General features: G+C 45.0%; 1 protein-coding gene across 1 annotated transcript in view; it reads left to right on the top strand.

Annotated features, from left to right (window-relative positions):
- The window catches only part of EPB41L4B (erythrocyte membrane protein band 4.1 like 4B), a 143,210-nt gene that overhangs the window by 80,566 nt on the left and 39,713 nt on the right, over nt 1-22,931 (top strand). Inside the window, exons 17-19 of the mRNA XM_084857550.1 lie at nt 315-421; nt 7,512-7,640; nt 16,788-16,855. Coding sequence (XP_084713676.1) covers nt 315-421; nt 7,512-7,640; nt 16,788-16,855 — 304 coding nt within the window. The remainder of the gene's footprint in view (nt 1-314; nt 422-7,511; nt 7,641-16,787; nt 16,856-22,931) is intronic.

Genomic DNA, 22,931 nt, shown 5'->3' with positions numbered 1-22,931 from the left:
GGTGGGCCGCGTGCCTCTTACAGCCTGTATTTTTTGCACCCCTGGTCTAAGGTGAATCCTCTGGTCGGTATGAGAAACAGCAACAGCGCCTTTTGCTAGAAAGCCAACAATCCTTTACAGAACATTTTAGATCGGGGGGTTTTTGGTGTGTGTGTGTGTGTGTTTTACAAATGGTGCACATAGCTTTGTTATCCAAAGGGAAAGAATTGAACTTGACAATCAGCTTAGATGCCCTGTCCCAAAAGTGGTTTTTCTTTGCAGGATTTTTGTACTTGGCTTTCAGGCTGTTTTCTTTCCTAATTTTGGACATCCAGGAGTTCCTCGCCATTATGATGAAGCTTCTCTCCATTTAAAGAAGATGGAAGTGGAAACTGTGAAAGTTGTAAGACCTTGGCCAGCTCTGCACATCGGTACGAACAAGGTACAGCACAGAAAGATATGCTTAGGGGCTCCTTGTGTAGCAAACTGACTGTGATGAGAAGGGTGTCTGGCAGGAGTGTTGAACCTCAGGGCCATGGTCCAGATCCAGGGTGCCTGGGATCCCAATCCAGCTCTCTGGGGCTCCCCAGATGATGATACCCTTTCCCTTTGGCCCTGCCCCCTTTCCCCCAACTGCCAATAATTTGGTGGTTTCCTGGCTTTTGCACAGTGTTTCCCCATTCCAAAGGGCTGAATGCCTCTCCTAAGGCAGGAAGAGCTCCAAGTTTAAATATGCTGGCATTTTTAGTATTTCTGGAATTTTTGGCCCCTTTTGCCTTCAGACCCACCCACCACGGGAATGTGGCCCCGAAGAGCTTCTCCAAAATTGAATCCAGGCCTCAGACTGGGAGAGGTTCAACACCCCCAGTGTACAAGGTTAGAAGGATTGTGCAGAGACCAGGGGGTGGGAACGAGGCTGCACAGCTTCTCTTCGCACACTGCTCAGAGTGTACTGCAGTGTTGTCCACCAGTGTAGCATTATGTTTTCCTCCATGAGAATCGATGGCAGCCAGTCATGTATGTGGGAGACAGTAAAATGATTCACTCGAGGACATTGTGAGTGTGAAGCTAGACCAAGGCCTTGCCCTTGGCAGGAGGGCCAGGTTTTGCTCATTCTGAGCTGTAATCCCTTAGCAAAAATGTGTTGAACCACAGATCCATCAGCACAGCCTTCCCACCCCAACCTGGTGTGAAAGGTTGGGAAAGTCTGTGTTAGCAGTTCGTGAAACAGAAAGGGAGCAAGCATTTTGTAAGGGTATTTCATGCCATTCCAGTGGCAGTGAAGGAGAATTTCCGCCTGGAGTGAAACCATCGCAGCTGAGATTTAAAATTAATTTCTAGACCACTCTGGGCTCCCATGGCACCAAAAGCTGTTGTTGTGTTTTGGTGAAAAGACTAAACTATGGATGAGCAAGACCCAGATTCAAATCTAGGTACCTGTAGGCAACCCCACTGTCTCTCAGTCACAGTCTGAGAATACAAATACTGGCCTGCTTTCCATTGTTTTTGTAAGGATTAATGAGATAATGTATGGAAAGCATTTAGGAGAAGTGCTACAAAAATACTCCTTTTACATATGCAGTCTGTCTAATTCCATGTGCAGGTTAATTTTAGAAAGACAAGGGAGGGTGTAATTTGATTCAGTAAAATCTACCAAACTAAAATTTCTATAGCATTGCCTTCTGTGGGGTGTACGTGGTGTAGTGGGGAGGCTTTATGTCCAACTTGATCCAGATCTCGTTACATTGAATTATGATGTCCACCGACCAGTGGAGCTGAACTCTGAGGGCTGGAGGTGCCCACTTGCACCCACACCCACACACACACATATCACACCACAGAGGGAGACATTGTAGAAATATTTTGCTTTTGCCTTTGTCATATTTAAGCAAACAGCAGTATGTGAACCGAGAACTACCAGAAGTACAAGCTGGGTTCCGAAGAAGCAGAGGAACTAGAGATCAAATCGCCAACATTCGCTGGATCATGGAGAAAGCAAGAGAATTCCAGAAAAACGTCTATTTCTGCTTCATTGACTATGCTAAAGCCTTTGATTGTGTGGATCACAACAAACTGTGGCAAATTCTTAAAGAGATGGGAGTACCAGACCACCTTACCTGTCTCCTGAGAAACCTGTACGAGGGTCAAGAAGCAACAGTAAGACCCGGACATGGAACAACCGATTGGTTCAAAATTGGGAAAAGAGTACGACGAGGCTGCATATTGTCGCCCTGCTTATTTAACTTATATGCAGAGTACATCATGAGAAACGCCGGGTTGGATGAATCACAGGTCGGAATTAAGATTGCTGGGAGAATTATCAACAACCTCAGATACGCAGACGATACCACCCTAATGGCAGAAAGCGAAGAGGATCTAAAGAGCCTCTTGTTGAGGGTGAAAGAGGAGAGTGCAAAAGCTGGTTTGAAACTCAACATTAAAAAAACTAAGATCATGGCATCTGGCCCCATCAATTCCTGGCATATGGAAGGGAAAGAAATGGAAGCAGTGACAGATTTTATTTTCTTGGGCTCCAAGATCACTGCAGACAGTGACTGTAGCCATGAAATTAAAAGGTGCTTGCTCCTTGGGAGGAAAGCTATGGCAAACCTAGACAGCATAGTAAGAAGCAGAGACATCACCTTGCTGACAAAGGTCCGCATAATCAAAGCTATGCTTTTCCCAGTAGTAACGTATGGCTGTGAGAGCTGGACTATAAGGAAGGCTGAGCGCCGAAGAACTGATGCCTTCGAACTGTGGTGCTGGAGAAGACTCTTACGAGTCCCCTGGACTGCAAGGAGGTCAAATCAGTCCATCCTAAAGGAAATCAACCCTGACTGCTCATTGGAAGGACAGATACTGAAACTGAAGCTCAAATACTTTGGCCACCTAATGCGAAGAGAAAACTCTCTGGAAAAGACCGTGATGCTGGGAAAGACTGAAGGCAAAAGGAGAAGGGGACGGCAGAGGATGAGATGGCTAGATAGCATCACCGATGCAATGAATATGAACTTGAGCACACTCCGGGAGAGAGCGGAGGATAGGAAGGCCTGGCGTGCTATGGTCCATGGGGTCACGAAGAGTCGGACACGACTGAACGACTGAACAACAACAATTATTACATTAGCCATAGATAGTATTACATGTCCTAGAGGCTTAAGAGAACTACTGGCTCAGGTTAAGGCTTTTCAAAATAAAGACATTGTGGAACAGAAGGAGCATCGTTTATTCATTATACTTTTATATAATTATATATAAGCCAATCAGTTCATCTGGGTAGATTTCCAAATTCTCACTGGTCTCTAAGAAACAAGCAATAGACTTAAAGTGGAATGCCCACAAACTAACTGACCACTTTATGATTCTAGCTGTCTAAAAAAGCAGGAACCTCACCTAAGCTAGCCGTCTCCTTGGTAACAATATGCATCCATGTCAGTTTAACTGTCACTTGGTCAACTGCCGACATAACATTTAAGCTTGCATCTCTTCCCTGGCCCCAGCCAAGAGTTAAAGACACTGACTGTTCTTTCTCTCCTACACTGAACTATTCACACATCAGTCCCTGTCCCAAAACATAACACATGGGGAGAGCAATCCTGTGGCCCTTAGACAGAATCTGGGGGGCCATAGGATACTTTGGATTCCTGGATCCAAGGCCATAGATGGCTCTCCAGCCGTGGATCCAGGAGTCCGAGCTCCCCACAGCCTCCACCTCGCAGCTGGCGCAGAGAGAGCCACGCTGGCCGCCTCTCCAAGGTTGCAACGGTGACCTTGGAGGGAAGGGAAAGGGGGCGTGCTGGTGGGTGGGGAGAGTCGGGGAGGGCTGCCACTGCCGTATCTCCAGGCTTCCCTGATGTTCTTCCCCCTACCCCAAAGCCTCAGCTACATGGGCAAAAAATTAGCCCATCTAGCTAAATTGCAGAGCAGGAGGCCCCACGGAGGCAACCATCACCGTTGTCATGCCTCCCGCTCTGCACTGAATACTCACCAGCCTCTGAGTTCAGAGCCTTACGAGTATCACGGGCGGATTCCACTGCACCCTAGCATATTTAACTTTGATTGGGAGATGCTGGAATCGATTGCAAAGCTCTGAAGACAAGGCATCCTTTCTGATGGACTTACTCCTGTGTGTGACAGTCTTCCATGTGCCTGTCTCCTGCAGAAGCCCCGCCCAGCAGGACAATGTGCTAAAGCCCACAGGGGCAGCTAAAAACAACCACTGAACAACAGACAGACCCGAAGAGTTCAAAAACACAAGCAAACCTCCACAAGCTCAGCCCACTCTTTGCTTCTTCCACCACGCCCATGTAAAACTCCCTGCTCACTCACCCTGGATTGCGAGCTCCTCATAAGAGGCACCCAAATTACCTTAGACAATACAGTTAAAATGCAAGAAGAAATGCAATAAATGCAGGCAATTAAAATTCATTAATTCACAAATTTAACTAATATAGCAGCCCAACAAAGATAAAATCAACACTCAAGAAACTCCGAAGGCCTGGCAGAACAGAACATTTTTCACCATCCACCAAAAGATTTTGACAGAGCAGGCCTGGCAAATCTTCCTAGGGAAGATTAGAACTTCCATAGTACTAGTGATTCCACAGAAAATACTCCTTTTTTTTTAATAGAATACTATGTTGCCACAGATAGTTGTGACCCCTCCAAGGAAAAACTTTGATGTGGCAACAATGCCACTGAATAATTACAGGGATCCAAATGTCTATTATTTGTGTCATTGTGGATATTTTGTATTAGTATAATACACTAGATTGCAACATGAGAGAAAGCAAAATAAAAGTGTGCACATTAACAGAATTCTTCTGCTGGCTCTTCGCTATCGAACAGTTTTAATTAATACACATGAGACATCAAAGGTGTGCAGAGGTGGGTTGAAGAGTATAAGACTATGGTTCCCTCTGACACTTTCTCCAAAAACACTGCGAACTCAGGCAGTTGTCTTAAAAGCATGAGTAATCTCAAGCAACATTATGTATCTACACAGGAGGACACCCACTTTCACTGCAGAAAACCAAGGAGAAATGTCTTTGGTGGTACATATACAGTAAATAAGCCATAACTTGAAACAAAACAAAAACAAAATAATTGTTTGTTATGAATGGTTTGGCAGTTAGAAAAAATCCATCCCCTTTCAGCAGCTTTCAGTATTTAAGAAGAGGAGGAAGAAGAATTTGTTGTGGTCACAGACTAAAATAAGAATAAGAAGAACCATGCTGGATCAGACCAAAGGCATGTCTAGTCCAGCATTGTGTTCTGAAAGTGACCAGCCAGACAGCTGTGGGAAGCCCACAATAAGCGCATGAGTACAATAGCAACCTCCTGCTCTTGTTCCCCAGCAACTGGCATACATAGGCATAGTGCCCCAAATACTGGAGGGAATATATTGCTATCATCACTAGTAGACACTGAGAGCCTTGTCATCCATGGATTTGTCGAAACCTGTTTTAAAGCCATCCAAGTTGGTGGCCATCACTGCATCTTGTAACTAATTCCATAGCTGAACTATGCGCTGTCTGAAGAAGCGCTTCCTTTTATCTGTCCTGAATTTCCCACCAATCAATTTCATGGGATGTCCCCGGGTTCCAGTATTTTGAGTGAGGGAGAATCCCTCCCTCTTACCCTTTTTCTAAGATAAAAAAAATCAAAATGTTGTAAACAACCCTTAATGGTGGAGTTGCTCCAGTCCCTTGATCATTTGAGCTGCCCTTTCATCACTTCTTCCAGCTCTCCAATAACCTTTCTGAAGTGTGGTGACCAGACCTGTGCACAGTATTCCAAGTGTGGTCACACCATAGATTTGTATAAAGGCATTATGATATTGGCATTTTTGTTTTTGATTCCTTTCCTAATTATCTTCAAGATGGGATTTGCCTTTTTCACAGCAACTACACACTGGGTCACCATCTTCATTGAGCTATCCGTCACAACCCCAAAATACCTTTTCTGGTTAGTCACTGCCAGCTCAGACCCCATCAGTGACCAGGTGAAGTTAGGATTTATCCCCCAAAGTACATCACTTTGTAGCAGCCATATCATATAGTGGTTAGTACTCTGCATTGTGTCCGCAGCAACCTCGGTTCGTATCCGAGTCACGGCACCATTTATGTTCTGCAACAACTTTACATTTGCTTACTCTGAATGGCTTTTGCCACCTGAGCTGCTGGATGGCATTCGCCACCTGGTCCGTCAAGGAGTACTCCTGAGCTATGTACCTGCTGTTTGGGGATATTCGACTCTTCCAACGCCTTTTGCTATTATACACTCCAATATGATAGTTGGTTCTTTGTTGTTTTTGTTGTGAGGTTGGATTTCCTTTTGTTTTTTCTTTGGTCTGTCCCTCTAGCCCAACAGTAGGTACAAACACTTGAATTTGGATCCTGTTTTGATGGGTCTCCTGGTGAGGGAGATGGAATCCCTGCAGATCACAGCAATTCTCTTCCCCTCACCCTTGAGCTTATGCTGGTGCTGTAGTGAGAACCCAGGCAGACACATCTGGGAGAGACCAATTTCTACCAGTCCCTCTGCCCAGGTCTCAGCGATGCAAAGCAAGCTGGCTCCCTCTTCTCAGATCAAATCATGGACAATTGCTGATTGATTACTGACCGACCAGGGTTTAACAGCACCAGATTGTCCAAAGGTAAGCTGGCAGAACTGCTCTGATTACCAAGGCAAGGGAGAGGGCCAGAAGTGGGGACAGAACTTAATACTCTCCAACCCACTTGACTTTATCTGGCCAGTTCAGTCCTCTCACCTGGTGGTTACAACAGCTGGGCTTGTTTAGCTGGGAAAAAAGAGGGTAAGGGGAGACATGATAGAGGTCTACAAAATTATGCATGGTGTGGAGAATGTGGATAGGGAGACATTTTTCTCCCGCTCTCAAAATACTAGAACCCGGGGTCATCCCATGAAGCTGATTGGTGGGAGATACAGGACAGATAAAAGTACTTCTTCACACAGCACATAGTTAAATGATGGGATTCGCTACCTCAGGATGTCGTGATGGCCACCAATTTGGATGGCTTTAAAATGGGGTTAGATAAATACCTGGAGAAGGCTATCAATGGCTACTAGTCCTGATGGCTATGTGCTACCTCCAGTACCAGAGGCAGTGAGCCTATGTACCCCAGTTGCTGGGGAACATGGGCAGGAGGGTGCTCTTGCACTCGAGTTCTGCTTGCGGGTTCCTGGTCAACAGCTGGTTGACCACTGTGTGAATGGTCTGATCCAGCATGGCTCTTCTTATGTTCTGGAATAAATGCACCTCTACCCTTTCCCCATTATTAATATACACTGTTTATTAACATAACTAGTTTAGTCACTTGTTTCATTTATTCAGCTGATACAGGCTTGGAGTTGATTTTTATCAAGAACCTACTAAAGGAAACAACTGTGTATTTAGGTTGTAACTGTTTACACATTATACTGAAGTCTATGGGGGTAAAGATAAATCTCTCTTACAGGCTGAAATTAATTTCCAGTATCTGTTTCCTACCCTCTTATATTAATGGCAGAGTGAAGATAAGAAAACATCAGAGAAGAGCCTCCAGCACCATCCTGTGTCACCTTCCTCAGTACCTGACCATTTGAAGTGTAACATCCTTAAAGCTCAAGTGGAAGCCGCATTTCGAGTGGGTGCTCAGGTGTGTGTACACTGCTCTCTTAAACTCTCTTTTATGCTATGTTGATCACTTGATGACTCCAACATCCAGTGATGACTTTAATTGTTGAATGGGCCATAAGAGAAATAGAACTACAGTCTGAACTCTCATATCACCTCACTTAGAATGCTTTTTTCATTAGAGTAAGTTCACATGCATTCGATTGCAAGTTTATTTTATTTTTTACATACTTACAACATTTTTATCCTGCTTTCCAGACAATTATTGTCTCTCACAGTGGCTCACATCAAAGGGGTGGGGGGCAGGCCATGCCAGCAGGCTTACAAACTAAAATGAGAAGACATACCAGGGAAGGGGAAAGGAAGAGGAGGGAGATCAGTTTTTCAAGGCCAGAACAAGGTGGTGAGCTATAAGCTGGCATTTAAATGCAGTTTGGGCCAGGTTGATCTTTCCTTGCTGGTCTTCCTCTTTGAATAGCAACTGGTGGCTCTTGTCCCTTTGGTTGATGGATGGGGCCAGAGCATTCTTTCCCCTTCCTTCTGTAGTCCCAGGGCAACTGTCAGCTGGAGTTGAGTGCTTTTTCTGGAAGGGATGGGGAAGTGTGCTTCCTGCTATGACTCCTTCGCTGGCTGATGGATGGGCCAGGTTGGATTCCCCCAGGGGTTTGACTCTGTAACTGATGTAATTATCTCTCATTTTCTGATACAGATTTAAGATGAAAGGTAAATTGCCTTGGCACCATATAGGATTAGAAGTAGGTCAGTTCTAGAATGGCTTGATCCCATTAAACCCTATGGGGCAAAGATACGTTTCTCCCAAACACTGAAATACCTTGGATGAGGGATGGTGCATTTATGGATTCTGAGGTGGGGAGGCATTTTCTCCAGTACAGTTGTACAGATTATGGAAGTGCCCAACATTAGTGCTGATTCTGGAATTTTGGTGGCCCCTGGGCAAGGCAGCCTCAGTGGGCCCCCTTGAAGATGGATAATGCTCTTACATGACCTCTGACCTTCTCAGTCAGAGTGAAAATAGCAATGTTTGGGTGGTGGGCCCTTTGCCACTTTTGGGCCCCAGCAAATGCTAGGTCATCCCCCCACTGCTGCAGCCAGTCTTTTCCCCTCACTCCAGGCTCTCTGCCCCTTCACAGTCTCCACCTTGGCAGAAACAGCAATTCACCTTCTACATTTCCTGTCCCACACAGGAAATAGAAGTGGAGCTTATGATCGCTTGCTCCCCTTTTCAACTGTCCAGCCTCAAATGTGCAACTACTGCTGCGCTCCCCACATTCCAAAATGTAAAAAAACCAAACAAACCAGAAAATATTGGGACATCTCCATGGGTGCAGTGGCCCTGAGGGGGACCGCATTAAGGACCCCAGTGTTAGCTCTTTAAATTCTTTATTTTAATAAATATAACAATTACAAAGGACAATTCATTTTCCAACTATAAAACAATTAATACTTAATCACAGTTAATTTGCGAGTAGTAGTTAACAGATTACAAATATTCTCCGTATGATCTTGATCTTGTATATTTTGTAACCCAAAATATTTTTCCATAGCGTCCCACGAGTCATGGGGTGATATAGCACTTCTTTATTTCAATTTGAAAATTCAGTAAATGTGCTCCGTATGTCATAAACATTATATTTGCTTTGTACTTTGTCCCTTGTACTTTGGACCCCAGTGTTAGTTTAATCAACCAATCTAGCTGATGGAACACATTTTAATTGGCAAGGAAAATTTTTAATCAGCTGGGCTGTGAATTATTGGTGCAGTCGTTTAGCTTTTGAGCTACTTTGTAGTTGCCATGTGTTGCTGTAATATGAGAGAGAGAGAGAGAGAGAGAGAATAATCAAGACGGATTGTCCCTCAATAGTAAATGAGTTATATAGTCATAGCTGGTTGAAAAACCAAAGTAGCTTTTGTTCGTTAAATTATCACACTTCCTTCCATATCTCAAAAACGAGTATATTCTGAGAATTGTATTAATATGCAAATGTATGAATGCAAATTGATGAATGAATCAACTGGTTAAAAGTGAAATGATTCATCAATGAAAATCCTGTAGTTGGTTGACAGCTGAAGAGGAGAGGGCTTCAGTAAAGAAAAAGCAGCTTGGGCTTGGAGTGATATAGAGCCACTGCAGAGTTCAAGGCTGGGCTTAAATGTAACACTAAGTGTGTAAAAAATAATAATCCCAAACATATTAGTGGGGTCAAGTGGCTGGCCTCACGTTTAAATTTGACCTCAAGGGAAGAGGTGGAGGATTTTCTTCCTTTATCACAGGTGTTCTGAATTTCATGAAAAGAAATGTGGTAGATGTGGCTGGCGGTGAAGAGCTCCTAATGAAAAGATTCAGAGCATGGACAAATATTTTAGCAATAAACAGAGAGGAAAGGAAGAAGCAGTAGAAATGGGGAAGTGCTTGGTCGTGGGAGGGAGGCAAAAGGGAGGAACCAAAATGTTGAGAGCATGGAAGAAGTTACGAGCAAGCCACAGTTTGTTGAACAATATCTTAGCTACACAATACGCTTCGGGGTTCAGCTTTTTTACTGTAATTTCTGGAGCAACAAAAACCAAATAGGAATTAAATTAATCTAAGGTGTGTGCACATCGCTTTCGCCACAATTACCTCAGGCACGTTAGTTTTATCTCAGAACTATTGCCTTTTGTTCCTGCATTATGGTAGGTGCAGGCTGCCCTTACCCTCTGGTAGGTTTGCACTTTCCTCTAGTGAGTTACTTTCAGCCTCCGCTTGGAAATGGAGCTGCAGCTGTCTAGTGGGTAAACACACTAAACAACCTTTTGGCATAGCAACTGAAGCATAGAAAGAAATGTGGGCCTATGTTGTCAGCAATGAGAGGGGGAAGATGTTCATGCAGTATGGCTTGTTAGTTAGCAGCAAGGGGTGGAGAAGGAGACCAAAATGATCACACGTACACGTATGTTACTCGGCAAGTGACAGAGGTGATAAAACCCATACATGTCAGGAAAATGTAGCTCGCAGTGGCTGTATGGGTTTACTGTAGCAAACCAGCAATATTTCTCCACAGACTCTTCAGTTGTACTGTAGGGGCCCTTGACTTTGTAGCTGCCAGACTGCATATCACAGTTTCCACATAATTAATCACCAGGGAGCTACAAAAATGGAAAGCTACATCTAATCTCGCCACTTGCATGAGACTTCTCATTTGATTTTTTTTTAGAGGAGTGAAAAGCTGCAAGAATATGAAATTGTTTCCATACTTAAAATCCTTTTATTCAGAGTAGGCTAACTCCGTATTACAGCCCAATCTTACACATGTTTACCCGGAAGTAAGTCCTATTCAGTTCAATAGGGCTTCCTCCCAAGTAAGTGCATACAGCAGGGGGAGGAACCTGTGACCCTCCAGGCATTGTTGGACTCCAACTCCCATCAGCCCCAGGCAGCATGGCCAATGGTAAGGTGATGGGAACTGTAGTCCAAGAACTTCTGGCCGGGAGTTGGTGGCAGTGGCAGAGAGTGAGGCTGGCAGCCTTGAGTGCCAGGTGCAAGGATGCCATACAGCAGGGATAGGGAACCTTTGGCCCAGGGCCATTAGGCCCACCAGGCCAGCCCATCCAGCCTGTGGGCTCTCAGGTGAGCCCTCTCCCCCTCGCTGAAGCCCCTCCCCTCAGAAGGGAGAGAGGTGGGAAGGGGACTGAGCCAGCTCAGCCTTGCTTCTCCACTATGTTCCCACACAGGGAACACAAGGGGGGAGCCTGCCTCTCTCTGCACAGAATTTGAATTCTCCATGCAGAGAGAGGCATGGACCAGTCGCTCCTCTCTCTCCCTCTGCATGGAGAACCCTCCCTGCCCAGGATGGCGGGGGGTGAGGCTTCAGGGGATGGGGGGGGGCTTCAGGAGGGTGGGGCTTCCCCCCGACATAATCTGGCCTCCCCGGGGGTCGGTGGGTGGGTGAGCCACACAGCTCTCTGGCCCTGGGGTCTAAACTGTCCCCCACCCCTGCCATATAGGCCCATAAGTTGGCGTGTCCAGCAGCACACCCACCAAGCCCTGCTACTTCATCCTGGCACTAGGCAGGCAGGCAGAGAGAGAGGGGCAGGCAGGCAGGCAGGTAGCTAAGTGCAGTAAGAAAACACCCTTGCCCAAATCTGTATCAGCGCAGGGGCACCATGCTAGAGTGGCAAAAGGTGCGAGAGAGCCAAGTTACTGCGGCGAAGTGGGCAGACAAGGAGGGCAGCAATACGTGCCAGGCACGCAGATGCCTTCAGCCTGTGAATTGGCACGCACTGAGCACGACACCCACCGTGCTCCATTACGTCCTCCTGACACCAGGCAGGCAGAGAGAGGCAGACAGATAGCCAGCTGAAAGACTGAAGGAGGAGACACCTTTACCTGGTGGGCACTGTCCCGGTCTTAGCACAGGCACCACACGTGGACAGGAAGGAGGGTTTTCTAAGCTAGAGTTCCACTACTGCACCGTCAGAGTAGCCGAGGGGGCGGCAGGCAGCAGCAGGCAGTCTGAGGCAGAGCGAGGGCCCGATGCACGGGTGCCTTCGGCCTGTGAGTTGGCACGCACTGAGTGTGATGCTCGGCAAGTCCACTTCAGCCTGGCACTATGCAGGCAGGCAGCTAACTGGAGTAAGAAACACCCTTGCCAGGCGAGCACAGCCCCTGCATTATTAGAGACGAGGCACGCCACTGGAGAGGCGCAGCTTTCAAAGTGCAGTCAAACCGAAAAATGTAGCAACGTAGAGGAAGGTGATGCAAGGGCGGCAAGCGTCAGCAGCAGAGTGAGGGTGGTGCTCGCTCAGAGGTGTTCAGCATGGGGAAGGCAAGGTGGGGAAGGTGGGCTTCCATGAACACCAACTACTATACCAGCTCAATCTCCAGGGTGGCTGCAGTGGGTGTAACGATGTCAGCTGCCTTTGAAAACACCCTCTCACTCCACTTCCCTCCTCCACTTCCTAGTTTTCTCCAACCATGGTTTGCCATGACATATGAACTGGCTCATTATTGTTAGAGATCCCTCCAAAGTATAGCCTGCAAGCCTACTTCAGATCATGGTTTTAAATTATGGTTTTGAAGTAAAAAGCTACCCATAGTCTACCAATTTGAATATCACAGAAAACGGGTTAGATCAGTGTGACAAAACCATGTAGGGTTTTGGCCAATATCCCCTATTCAAATACTTTAAAATTGGGGCCCATGGAACTCCTTGCCACAAGGCCATCTCAAGTATAAAAAACTTTAATCATAAAACCGCTGCCAACAAAATAAACCCTTTGTATCTTATATACCTCAGTAGCCTGGTAGCGAAGGCATAGGCATGGGACTGACACCACCACTAGAGATAATGTATCTTTCTTTCTTTAAAATTTCTTGGCCGCCTTTCAGGGCAGAAGCTCTCCCAAGGCGGCTTACAGCAATGAAATACATAAAGACAGTTAAAATATTAAAAATTATAAAAACATAAACACAGTAAAATAGCAATGAAAACAACAATAAAAGCTAATAAAGGATGAACAAAACTAAGAGGTTTATTAAGGGATTAATATGCACAAGGGGATAGATTATTATTCAAATAATAGGATGGGAATGTTTTAACGTACTTAAATTAAATATCCTTGGTTATCATACCTAAAAGAGAGTCTTCCCTGCTGATAAGCTCTCAGTAGCTTTCCCCCCAGATCCAATTCCCCTAAATTCCATCTCACAACCAGGAATGGCTGCTGTGCAGCAGTCTTCCTCTGCCTTCGGCCCTTCCCATTGCCTCTGGCTTTTGGGATGATGATACTGTATCAGGGATGACTTGCTGAAGCTCCCTCTGGTCAGACCTGTGATTGAATCCCCCTGGTGTTGGACTCTGCTGTGTGCCTGAAGTATTAGCACAACATCACAGCCCAGCCTCCTGCTCTCCATAGCCACCAGCTCCAGCTTCCAGTTCTCCCTCCAGAAGAGTTCTCTCAGACTGGCTTTCTCTGAGCACTGGTCCCTTCAGCTCACCACTAGTAACTCCAGCTCCTGTCACCTATTCTCTAACTGTCCCTAACAGTCTCAGATCGCTTCCTGCCTTTTAAACAATAATTAAAAAATATCCCAGCCAATCATGTTCCTTATGGGACCTCTAACTGCCAATCATCTTTGTTGACCCACCTGACCAATCGAAACAAAGGTTACTTCTCCTAGGTTTTTTAAACAGCCTGAAGTCTCCCTTCATAAGCCACCATAACCAAGGCAACCACAACTGTTTAAGTGTCAGTCCCAGCTTTCTAATGTTCTCTGGCAAATTGACACAGATCATTGATAACAGTGAAGCTGTTTATCACAGTAGATCAGGTTACACAGATCAACTTTCCATAGTTTCATGGCAGAGCTTACAGTGTTTCTAATCCCCAGTAAATCAGATATCATAGGCAAAAGGCTGTTGGCACATTGCTTGGTTGAAGAGACAGTCCCAAGGCTGGAATTCCTGCAGAGTCAGAGTCCCAACAGTATATTGCAAGTCAGAGTCTTAGCAATACAAGATTCAAGGCAAACCAGAGTTCACAATAACTCCAGGCAAAAGCCTATTCCAAGCAAGTAAGACATTGTTCTCAGCAAAGGCTCTTCAACCTTTGGGAGTACCACCCTGCTTCATACTGCAATCAGATGGGAAGCCAGGCAGAGCCAAGCTATCAGACCCTGAGCTTCGCATGACTGGACTGGGTTCTAAATCATTCTGCTCTAAGTCTGAATCAGATGCTGATTCCCAAACCGCAGGGCCCACAGCAGCACTGGAGCTAGGCCTCTGGCCTATTCAGTTGTATTATAGCCTCAAAGAGGTCAAAGTATTTAAACAAAGCATAAGTCAGCAAAAATAGTGACGTGGATGAGAGAAACCATGTGAGAGAAGAGGAGGGAGCATATGACCCCAGATGTTCCTGAGCCCATGGTTTAGAGAATGAGGTCCATAACATCTGAACCCAGGTCCAAATCCTGTGCAATGTCTATCCATGCAGGTGTGATTGTAAAATATTGTTGGGAAATAATAATGGATGCATAGACACCAGGAATGGCCATTCACACACAGGCCATATGAGTGTAAAATGGGAAGAGATGCATGTTTGATGATTTCTTAGTGAAGATTTGTACATATTGTAAAAAAGCCAATTACTCTGATAATCTCACCACAGGAGATACAGAAATAAGAACAGGGACAAGTGATGGGTGAACTTACCCCAAGTTAATTTGTTATTTCCTTTGAAAGTAATGAATTCTTCCATGTGAGCTTGGGCGAGAGTTCTGCTTTAATACAAGATCTCATTCCGCGTATATTAGTTTTTGTGCATGCCCAATATCAAAGTGCATCTTGGGAGATGTAGTTTGGAATCGTGTGATGAGATGCTTACTTTGCATCACCAATTGCCAGTATATGGAGGAGAGAGGAAGATGGACCTATAGAGTGCTACAGCTGTGGCAGCATAGATGAGGAGTGGAGGATGCACTGGATCATTCAAAGGTTAAACCAACCAACTCAGCACATGTGCAGAAATGGGGCAGACTACGCATGCTCCAAGGCTCACAATCAATTCCAAAAGCAATAGCGAATTCGTAATAAATTGATCCAGGCTCATGACAACAGTGAGCATTATGAACAGACAACTTTTGGCCAACAAGCCAGCTAATTACATTCCATTAACAATGACTCTACAGTTGAGTAGTATTGTGCCCTTCCCCCACTGTCACTGTGTTTTTGCACACAATGCTTTGCAGTGCTGAGAACTTTGCTATTAGTCACCTACTCAGATGAGCAATAAATTCAGCTCCTCAGCATTCATATCCCCCCCCCTCAAATTAACTCGGAAGATATTGTTATGAGAGTTTCAACTCCCACCGCTATCACTATTACATCAGAAATCTAATTGTTCATAACAATAGGATTTAATTCAGTTTATTTATACTGGAAAAAGTTACAATCAGAGTAGCCCAAGACATTTGGCTGCCTGAGGCAAAGGACAGGATGGCTCCGCCTCCCATTTCATGTACAAAACCCAACTGAACGAGCAGATGGATCTGTCTTCAACACTGATGATGAGGCAGCATCTTCTCCTGCCCCTGAAGGCAGCAGGCTAACTCAGGAGGCACACATCAGGCCACATGGCACACAGGTCTCTCCTCCAACACTTGCTGCCTCCACCCAGCATCTAACACCTGAGCCAACTGCTTCACTCTGCTTAATGGTAGGGCCGGCCCCAGTTAAAATCTTACTAATGTAGGAAGCCTGGAAGTATGATAAGACTGAGATGGACTGAATTTGTTTGACTAGAATGGCCATAAGGAAGCATACAGCATCCATGGTACAAAGATACTTTGCAGGTGAAGGCAAATAACTTTCTCTCATAGTCAGTACAATTTGGTGGTATGAGCACTTGCTCCAGCTGTGAGCTACTGAGGCAAAGCAGTCATAAAAGATTGCATTGATATTGGTGACTTCTGTGTGATTCTGTTACCCCTTCCTCGAGGAAACAACAGCCACACCAGTCATGGCAGCAGCACAGACAGCTCCTCTGTGTTGAGGCACTGGTTCTCACAAATGGCTCCCACACACATGCTGTTGGTCCTTAAGCAGCCACTGTGCGCTCCTGAGAGGGTCACATAGAACAACTGCATTCGTACAAATATGAACTGGGTCAGAGATTAGGAACAGAAGTGGATTGTTTTGTGAATGGCTATATATTGGCAGAATGGAGAATTAAGGGTATCCCCATTATTCTAATTGGGCCTTTCATTATTGAGCTGGAAATGACATAATGCAATATTTCTAACGCGCAATATCATCAGTAAATGTTAAAGGCATTACTAAACCACAGGTATTCTTGCAAGTATGTATATATGGCAACATGCTAATAAACATCTTGGTTCTTGTTATACCAGCATACCAAAAACTGTCGTGCCTCATTATTCCGGCTGCTGCCTCAAAAAGCATACTGGAGAGCAAGCCCCGTTGCAGACAGTAGGGCTTCCAGCTGAAGAAGCGTGGATAGGAGTCCTCCCCTGTCCAGTGAAGGGAGGGGGTTCCATTTTAAAAACCATCAGGACTGTCAGTGGAGGCCAAAGAGGTGTCAGGATCTGGCCTACCATCACCTCAACTCGCAGCTGCCTCTACACTGTGCTAAATTACTGGTGTTCTTTCAACAGGTTGAAAAAGAAGATACTTCCCTGGTAAACCCTACCAAGACTTCCAGCCTGCAGGACTCTAATGTGAGGTCTGTTGCTCCTTATTTGTAGGGTTGAGAGATTATGAACAGATGTTACTGAAATATTCAAGGAATGTAGTACATACTTGCCAGGGCTCCACAAATCAGTTACATTGGCAACCACCCATGCCCTGGATACTTGGCACACAGATCCTTGCATTGTGTGCGAGCATGCGCGTGCACACGCTCGCACACACACACTACAAATGAGAGAACTCAGAAGGACAGGGATCTTTCACTATGCCAGGCATGAGATCCACCCTCCCACCCTTCCCAAGACCCATAACGGTACATCCATAGAGAACTTGATGTGTGTGTGTGTGTGTGTGTTGATCTCTCACTCATACTAGGCTTTTGGAGAAGGCAGAATCAGGAAGAGAGATTAATTCTGCTACTCACTCCTCCAAAATGCAATGAGACAGGATTCTGTCCTGTCACCGAATCTTCTGGCATTAGGGTGGCCAAGTAGCCTACTTTACAGAAGACAGTCCTCTATTTGAAGGTGTCCAGCCCCACGTCTCGTTTAAAGGTTAAACAAAACTATAAGAAGGGAGAGGAAGGCCCTTGAAGTTGCCTGTCAACAGTTAGCACCAGGACCCAAGACTGAGGTCACCTGGTTACAGTCTTTCCTATTATGGGGAGTATTGTATCTCTACTCAAATTATAGTAATTATTTCTACATTTGCCACTATACATTTAAAATTAAAATCTGCAAATCTTCCGCCAACCAGTGTCCTCTTTTGTCCTATATTTTGGCAATGCATTTCTACTTCTATGTCAATGCGTAAGTACCCACCCTATCTGGCATGCATGGTTGGCTTCGAGGGTGGAGGCACTGGGGGTTCTTTCTATCTCGTTGCCCTGGGCTTTAAAGAAGGAAAGGAATGGCAGGCATCTCTCTTGCTGCTTCCCCCTTTCTCAACACCTGGTATAAAATAAGAGATTAGAGATCCCAAAACATGGCTGGCTATGAAACTGGATGGACCATTGATATTTGCAGGTGTTAACTGTAAAGGAATCATGGCTATTGCTGTTATTTTGTATTCCATTACATTCCATGACAGATGTTGGTAATAACAGCTTGTTTCATCCTTCCCCAACCTGGCACCCTCCAGATGTGTTAGAGTACATCTCCCATAATGGCTCGGAATTGGGGAAGGGTGGCTTATTTGCACAGCTCTCTCCTCTCAGGGCCTGGCTACATGGTAGAAGAACGCAACCCCTGGCTGAGAACTCTGAAGCCTCCTACACTCAGAGGCTGAGTAAGCTGGAGGGGACAAAAATCTCTCTCTCTCTCTCTCTCTCTCTCTCTCTCTCTCTAGCACACACACGTGCGTGCACGCACACACGAGAGCTACTTAGTGTGGCAGATTTCAGAATTCTCAACAGGCAGAGATGCCATGTGGTGTGTATAACATTTAGCCGGATGTAATTTGGAATAAACAGAGCTAACAATGAGCTGTTTAATGCCTCACTTCTCCTATTCTTCTTTCTAATGAGGGGACACATGGATGGGAGTCCTCCCTTATCTGCTTGGAATGCCAAGGAATGGAGGGGGCTCCATTTTAATAGCCATCGGAAGCACCAGTGGGGGCCACAGAAGCTTCAAGGACTAGCTTACCATGACCTCAGCTCACCCTTTCCGAGAAGAGAGTAGCACAAGCTGCCCCTGCCCCCAATCCACATAGCAGCTGCTGCAGCTGGCTTCTTTAAAGCAGCAGTTCATTTGTGTGCTCTAGCAGCAGCTGATCTCATCTGAACAGGTGAAGGGAGATGGTGCACACAAAGAATTGCCAGACATTTGTAGCTGCTGAGTAGGCGTGGGGAGGCGGAAGCAGTTTCCTCCTCCTGCTGTTCTTTGGGGGAAATCTCCCCTGCCCCTTCGAGATACTTTGGACCATTGATGGAAGCCAGCCCTCCTTTCTTAAGAATCACAGATAAGCAGAGGAGGACTTCTGTACTAGCATCCCCTCATTTGAAGGGAAATCTGTGAACTGAGCCACAGTCCCTTTTTCATGAAGAGTAGCAGAGAAAAGCCCTCCATGGGCTTGTTCTAGAGTAAATGTCAAGTCAGGAGTGCGGAACCTCAGTCAAATCAGGCTCTCTGGGGTTCCCCAGAAGGCTGCGCCCCCTTCTGCTAGCCCTGCCCTCTTTCCCCCAATCACCAATCATTTTGTGGTTTTCCAGTTTTCATGCACCCCCCCCCCATTATAAAAGGATGAAATGTCCCTCCTAAGGCTTCGTTGCTAGCAGTAAGTGCTTTATGCTTCCATACACTGGTATTTAGGGTAGTTTGGCCTGCCCACCACTGGAACGTGGCCCCTGAGCGCTTCTCTAAAATTGAATCCGGACCTCAGGCAGAAGGAGGTTCCCCACGTCTGCGTTAAGCTCAGCAGGAATGAGATTTACTCCCCAAGAAGGATGGAAGAAGATCATAGCAAAACCATTTCTGCTCATATATAATTCCCTCCATTTGGTTCTTGATTAAAGCTGAACCTTTACTTAGATTTATTTTAATTTTTAAACACAGTCAAATTTGGGTGGCAGGGAAGAGAGGCAAGTATGGGAACAGAATGAATGGTAAGCGAAACACGTTGCATATGGTCAAATTGGGGTAAACGTTTACAGTGTTGCGAGAATTATAATTTTGCTGGATGGAAATGAATACTTGAATTTGATTTAAAATTTAGGACAGGATTTTATCTCTAGTCCATTATATAGACCATATTTCCTAAATGTTCCTTAAAATATTTTTATGTATCCTGATTACTACCTCAAACATGACCATGCTGCTGAATACATTTTCAGTGAGAATGTTTGCTCATGGTTGTGTGTTCTGTTGCATTAATTCCAAGCTTCAACTATCAGGCAGGGAGAAACCAGGAGTCAATTCACCTGCTCACCTGGCCATGGATGTCTTACAGTTAATGTGTTGTTGCTGCTGCTGTTTTATATAATGCCATCGATGTGCATGACCTTTTACAGTGTCACAGCAAAAATGATCCCTGACCTGAGAAGCTTCCATTCTAAAAATTGACACAGAAGGGAGGGTAGGAAGATGAGGTTGAGGTTAAATCGGAGAAGAATTTGCATTCTTTTCAGTTCTGTATATTGAGGCATAGTTTCAGTAGGTCTAAGTGGTAGTGCCACAGGAAGAAAGTAAAGGTGAGTTTAAGAAAGTAAAGGTGAGTTTTGAGGAGGGATCTGAAAGAAAAGCGAGAGGCAGTGTCAAGCTCATTGGAATTAGCTTGTTTAATGGTTTAATATGTTTTAAGCTGTTTACATAATTTATTGTTTCATACTGTTTAAATTGATTTCATCTGTACGCCGCCCTGAGATCTTAATGATATAGGGCGGGATACAAATGTTTTAAATAAATAAATAAGTAAATACCGGTTTTTGTGGGAAGGAGCTCTGGGCATAAAGGGCAGAAAAGAAGAAAAGGCAGTGTCATTTGAGAGAGGAGGAGGCTTTCAGACTGCTGTAGATGCTGGAGTTGGAGAAGCAAATGTCATGGATTTCCCCTGTATGGTGGAGGAACTCCTGTCTGTCTCTCACTCTCATACACACACACACACACACACACACACTGCACGAGATAGTAATAGTGTGACCCAGGCAATCCAAACTTTGGCCCAAATTGTGGTATGTACCTCCCTAAAGATGATGAAAGAATTGCCTGTAATGGGCCAAATTGGGCTGTTGCATTATGTGTGCAGGGGAGTGAGAGGCCTGCATTCTTCTCTCTCTCTCATCCACAATGCAAAGACTGCAGTTGGCCAGGTGAGTGTTCTAAACTGGTCCTAATAATGGCTTACATAGACAAGTGCCATGCCCATCTACTCCAATATCCCCTGGAGCCATGCATCAGCTCTGCTCATACCTGGCTCATAGGATGTTGCCAAGGCCCATGGTGGGGCTACTGCTGAAGCAACGCAAGTCTAGCCCTGTAACCTGCCTGGGTGGAAGATCACCTGGAAGCCATCTGATGGTCCATGAGGTATATGTTGAATAAGTAAACTGGGGAACTTGGCATTTTTCTTAAGCTGTGTTAATTAAAAGGCATTCTGGATGAGTTTTGAGTAAAACCCAGGGGTGCTTTTACAAAATCCTCTATTTTGTTATTTATTTAACTGTCGTTATGCCTTTTCAGTGAGAATATTACTCTGTTTTAAAAAATGAATTTTATATTTCCCTGTTGTCTAGAATTCTTTCTTTTTAAATATTTGGAATGAGAACACGGGGTTTCATACACACCAAACTTCCCCCATTTGCATTTCTTTGGTATGCTAGAAGAGTTTTCTTGTGTTCTGGCACATTGGAAAGTTGCTATTCTGAAAGAAGTGCTTTGTATATCTGGATTTTGATTTTTTAAAAAGAATTCGCAAGGGAGGAGGATGAAAAAATGCAGCCTCGTCTCCTCTCCCTTTGTGCTCAGTGACCCTTTACATGGCCCAGCCTCAAAATCTGTCTCTGCGTCAACTCCATATGTGTCCTACATACAAAGAAGTTCCAGCAGGAGCTAGAAGGCAGGAGGACACAGCAGATGTTGAGGTGTTTTTGTCACTGAGATACTGAGGTGTTTTTGTCACTGAGATACTGAGGTGTTTTTGTCACTGAGATGCTGAGGCACTGAGGTGTTTTTGTCACTGAGATACGGCCTTCCTTTTTCTATTGTTACTACTACTATTACTACTACTACCAACAACAACAGTAACACTGTTTGTGGTGGGAAAGCATTAACAAATACATAATAATATATAAAGAATAGAGCTTTTTATTTGTCATGTTTATGGCTTGCCCTTCTTCAACAAGATTGGCAAGACCTGCATGGGCTATTTTGTCCTCACAACAATCCTGTGAGGCAGGTTAGGCTGATGGTAAGCAACTAATCCAAAGCCACTCAGTAAATCTCATAGCTGAGCACAGATTTAAACCCAGATCTCCCTGGTCTGTCTAACACCCTCTCCAATATGGCAAAGTAAAAATTAATTAAACACAATACTTTTAAAGTGCTCTATACTGTTCAAAGTGCTTCACACACATTATCTCAGTAATCTATTCAACAACCCTGAAAGATAGGTCAGTATTATTATTCTATATTGCAGATGGGATGATAAATGAGAGAGATAGAAACTTCTCCTGTACTTTTCAGTCCTCTTAAATGTATCATTCAGAAGTACTTGATATCAGACTAAGGATTAAACATATTATCTACTATTATCTTAGATTATGGATGGGTTCACACATGCATGTACATCACTTGACTACTTAGCAAAGGAGGCTGAAGTGGGGTTTCAAGGCTGTTTTCTTTTGTGGACCCGATGCTGCTTTAAAGATTGGCATTGACTGGGTTCACATGATCAGGGAAGGAAAATAAGCCATCGTAGCTTATTTTCCTGCCCTGTGTGTGCCGGTCGGATGCTGCATCATTACCCCCACTGGGCACAGTTTGTTGTGTTGTCCAAACCTGGAGGCTTGTTCTAGGGTTGTGCGGTGGTTTGTCACTCATCCCCACTGCACACTCTCATCAGGTTCGGATGACATGATAAACTGCACCCGGTGAGAGTAATTACGGTAATGGCGTGGCATGGGACCAGCAAAAGTGGGGAGGGGAAATAAGTTACAATGGCTTACTGAAATGCATTAAATAATAAACAAACAAACAAACAAATAAATATTCCCTTCCCCAATCATGCGAACCCAGCCAATGTCTGTCTGGGTGGGTTTGCATGATTGGGGAGGGAAAATAAGCCACCACGGCTTATTTTCCTGCCCTGTGCGTGCTGATTGCGCACCACCTAATTACCATTATTACCCTTGCCCAGCATGGCCTGTCGTGTCTGAACTGGGCTGGGGTGTTTTACAAACCACCCTGCAACCCTAAAACAAGCTATGGGTTCTGGGGTGGCTTCTAAACCACCCCCACCACCCACCTTCACCAGGTTCAGATGTCACAACAAACTGTGACTGGCAAGGGTAATTATTGGTAATTAGGTGGCATGCGAACAGCATGCATGGGGCTGGAAAACAAGCCACAGTTACTTATTTTCCCTTCCTGATCGTGCAAACCCAGTCTCTGTCT

This window comes from Heloderma suspectum, chromosome 5 (genome assembly GCF_057233095.1).
Source record: "Heloderma suspectum isolate Gila_16-S chromosome 5, 16-S_ref, whole genome shotgun sequence".
Lineage (NCBI taxonomy): Eukaryota > Metazoa > Chordata > Lepidosauria > Squamata > Helodermatidae > Heloderma > Heloderma suspectum.
This window is presented reverse-complemented; position numbering and strand designations above follow the sequence as displayed.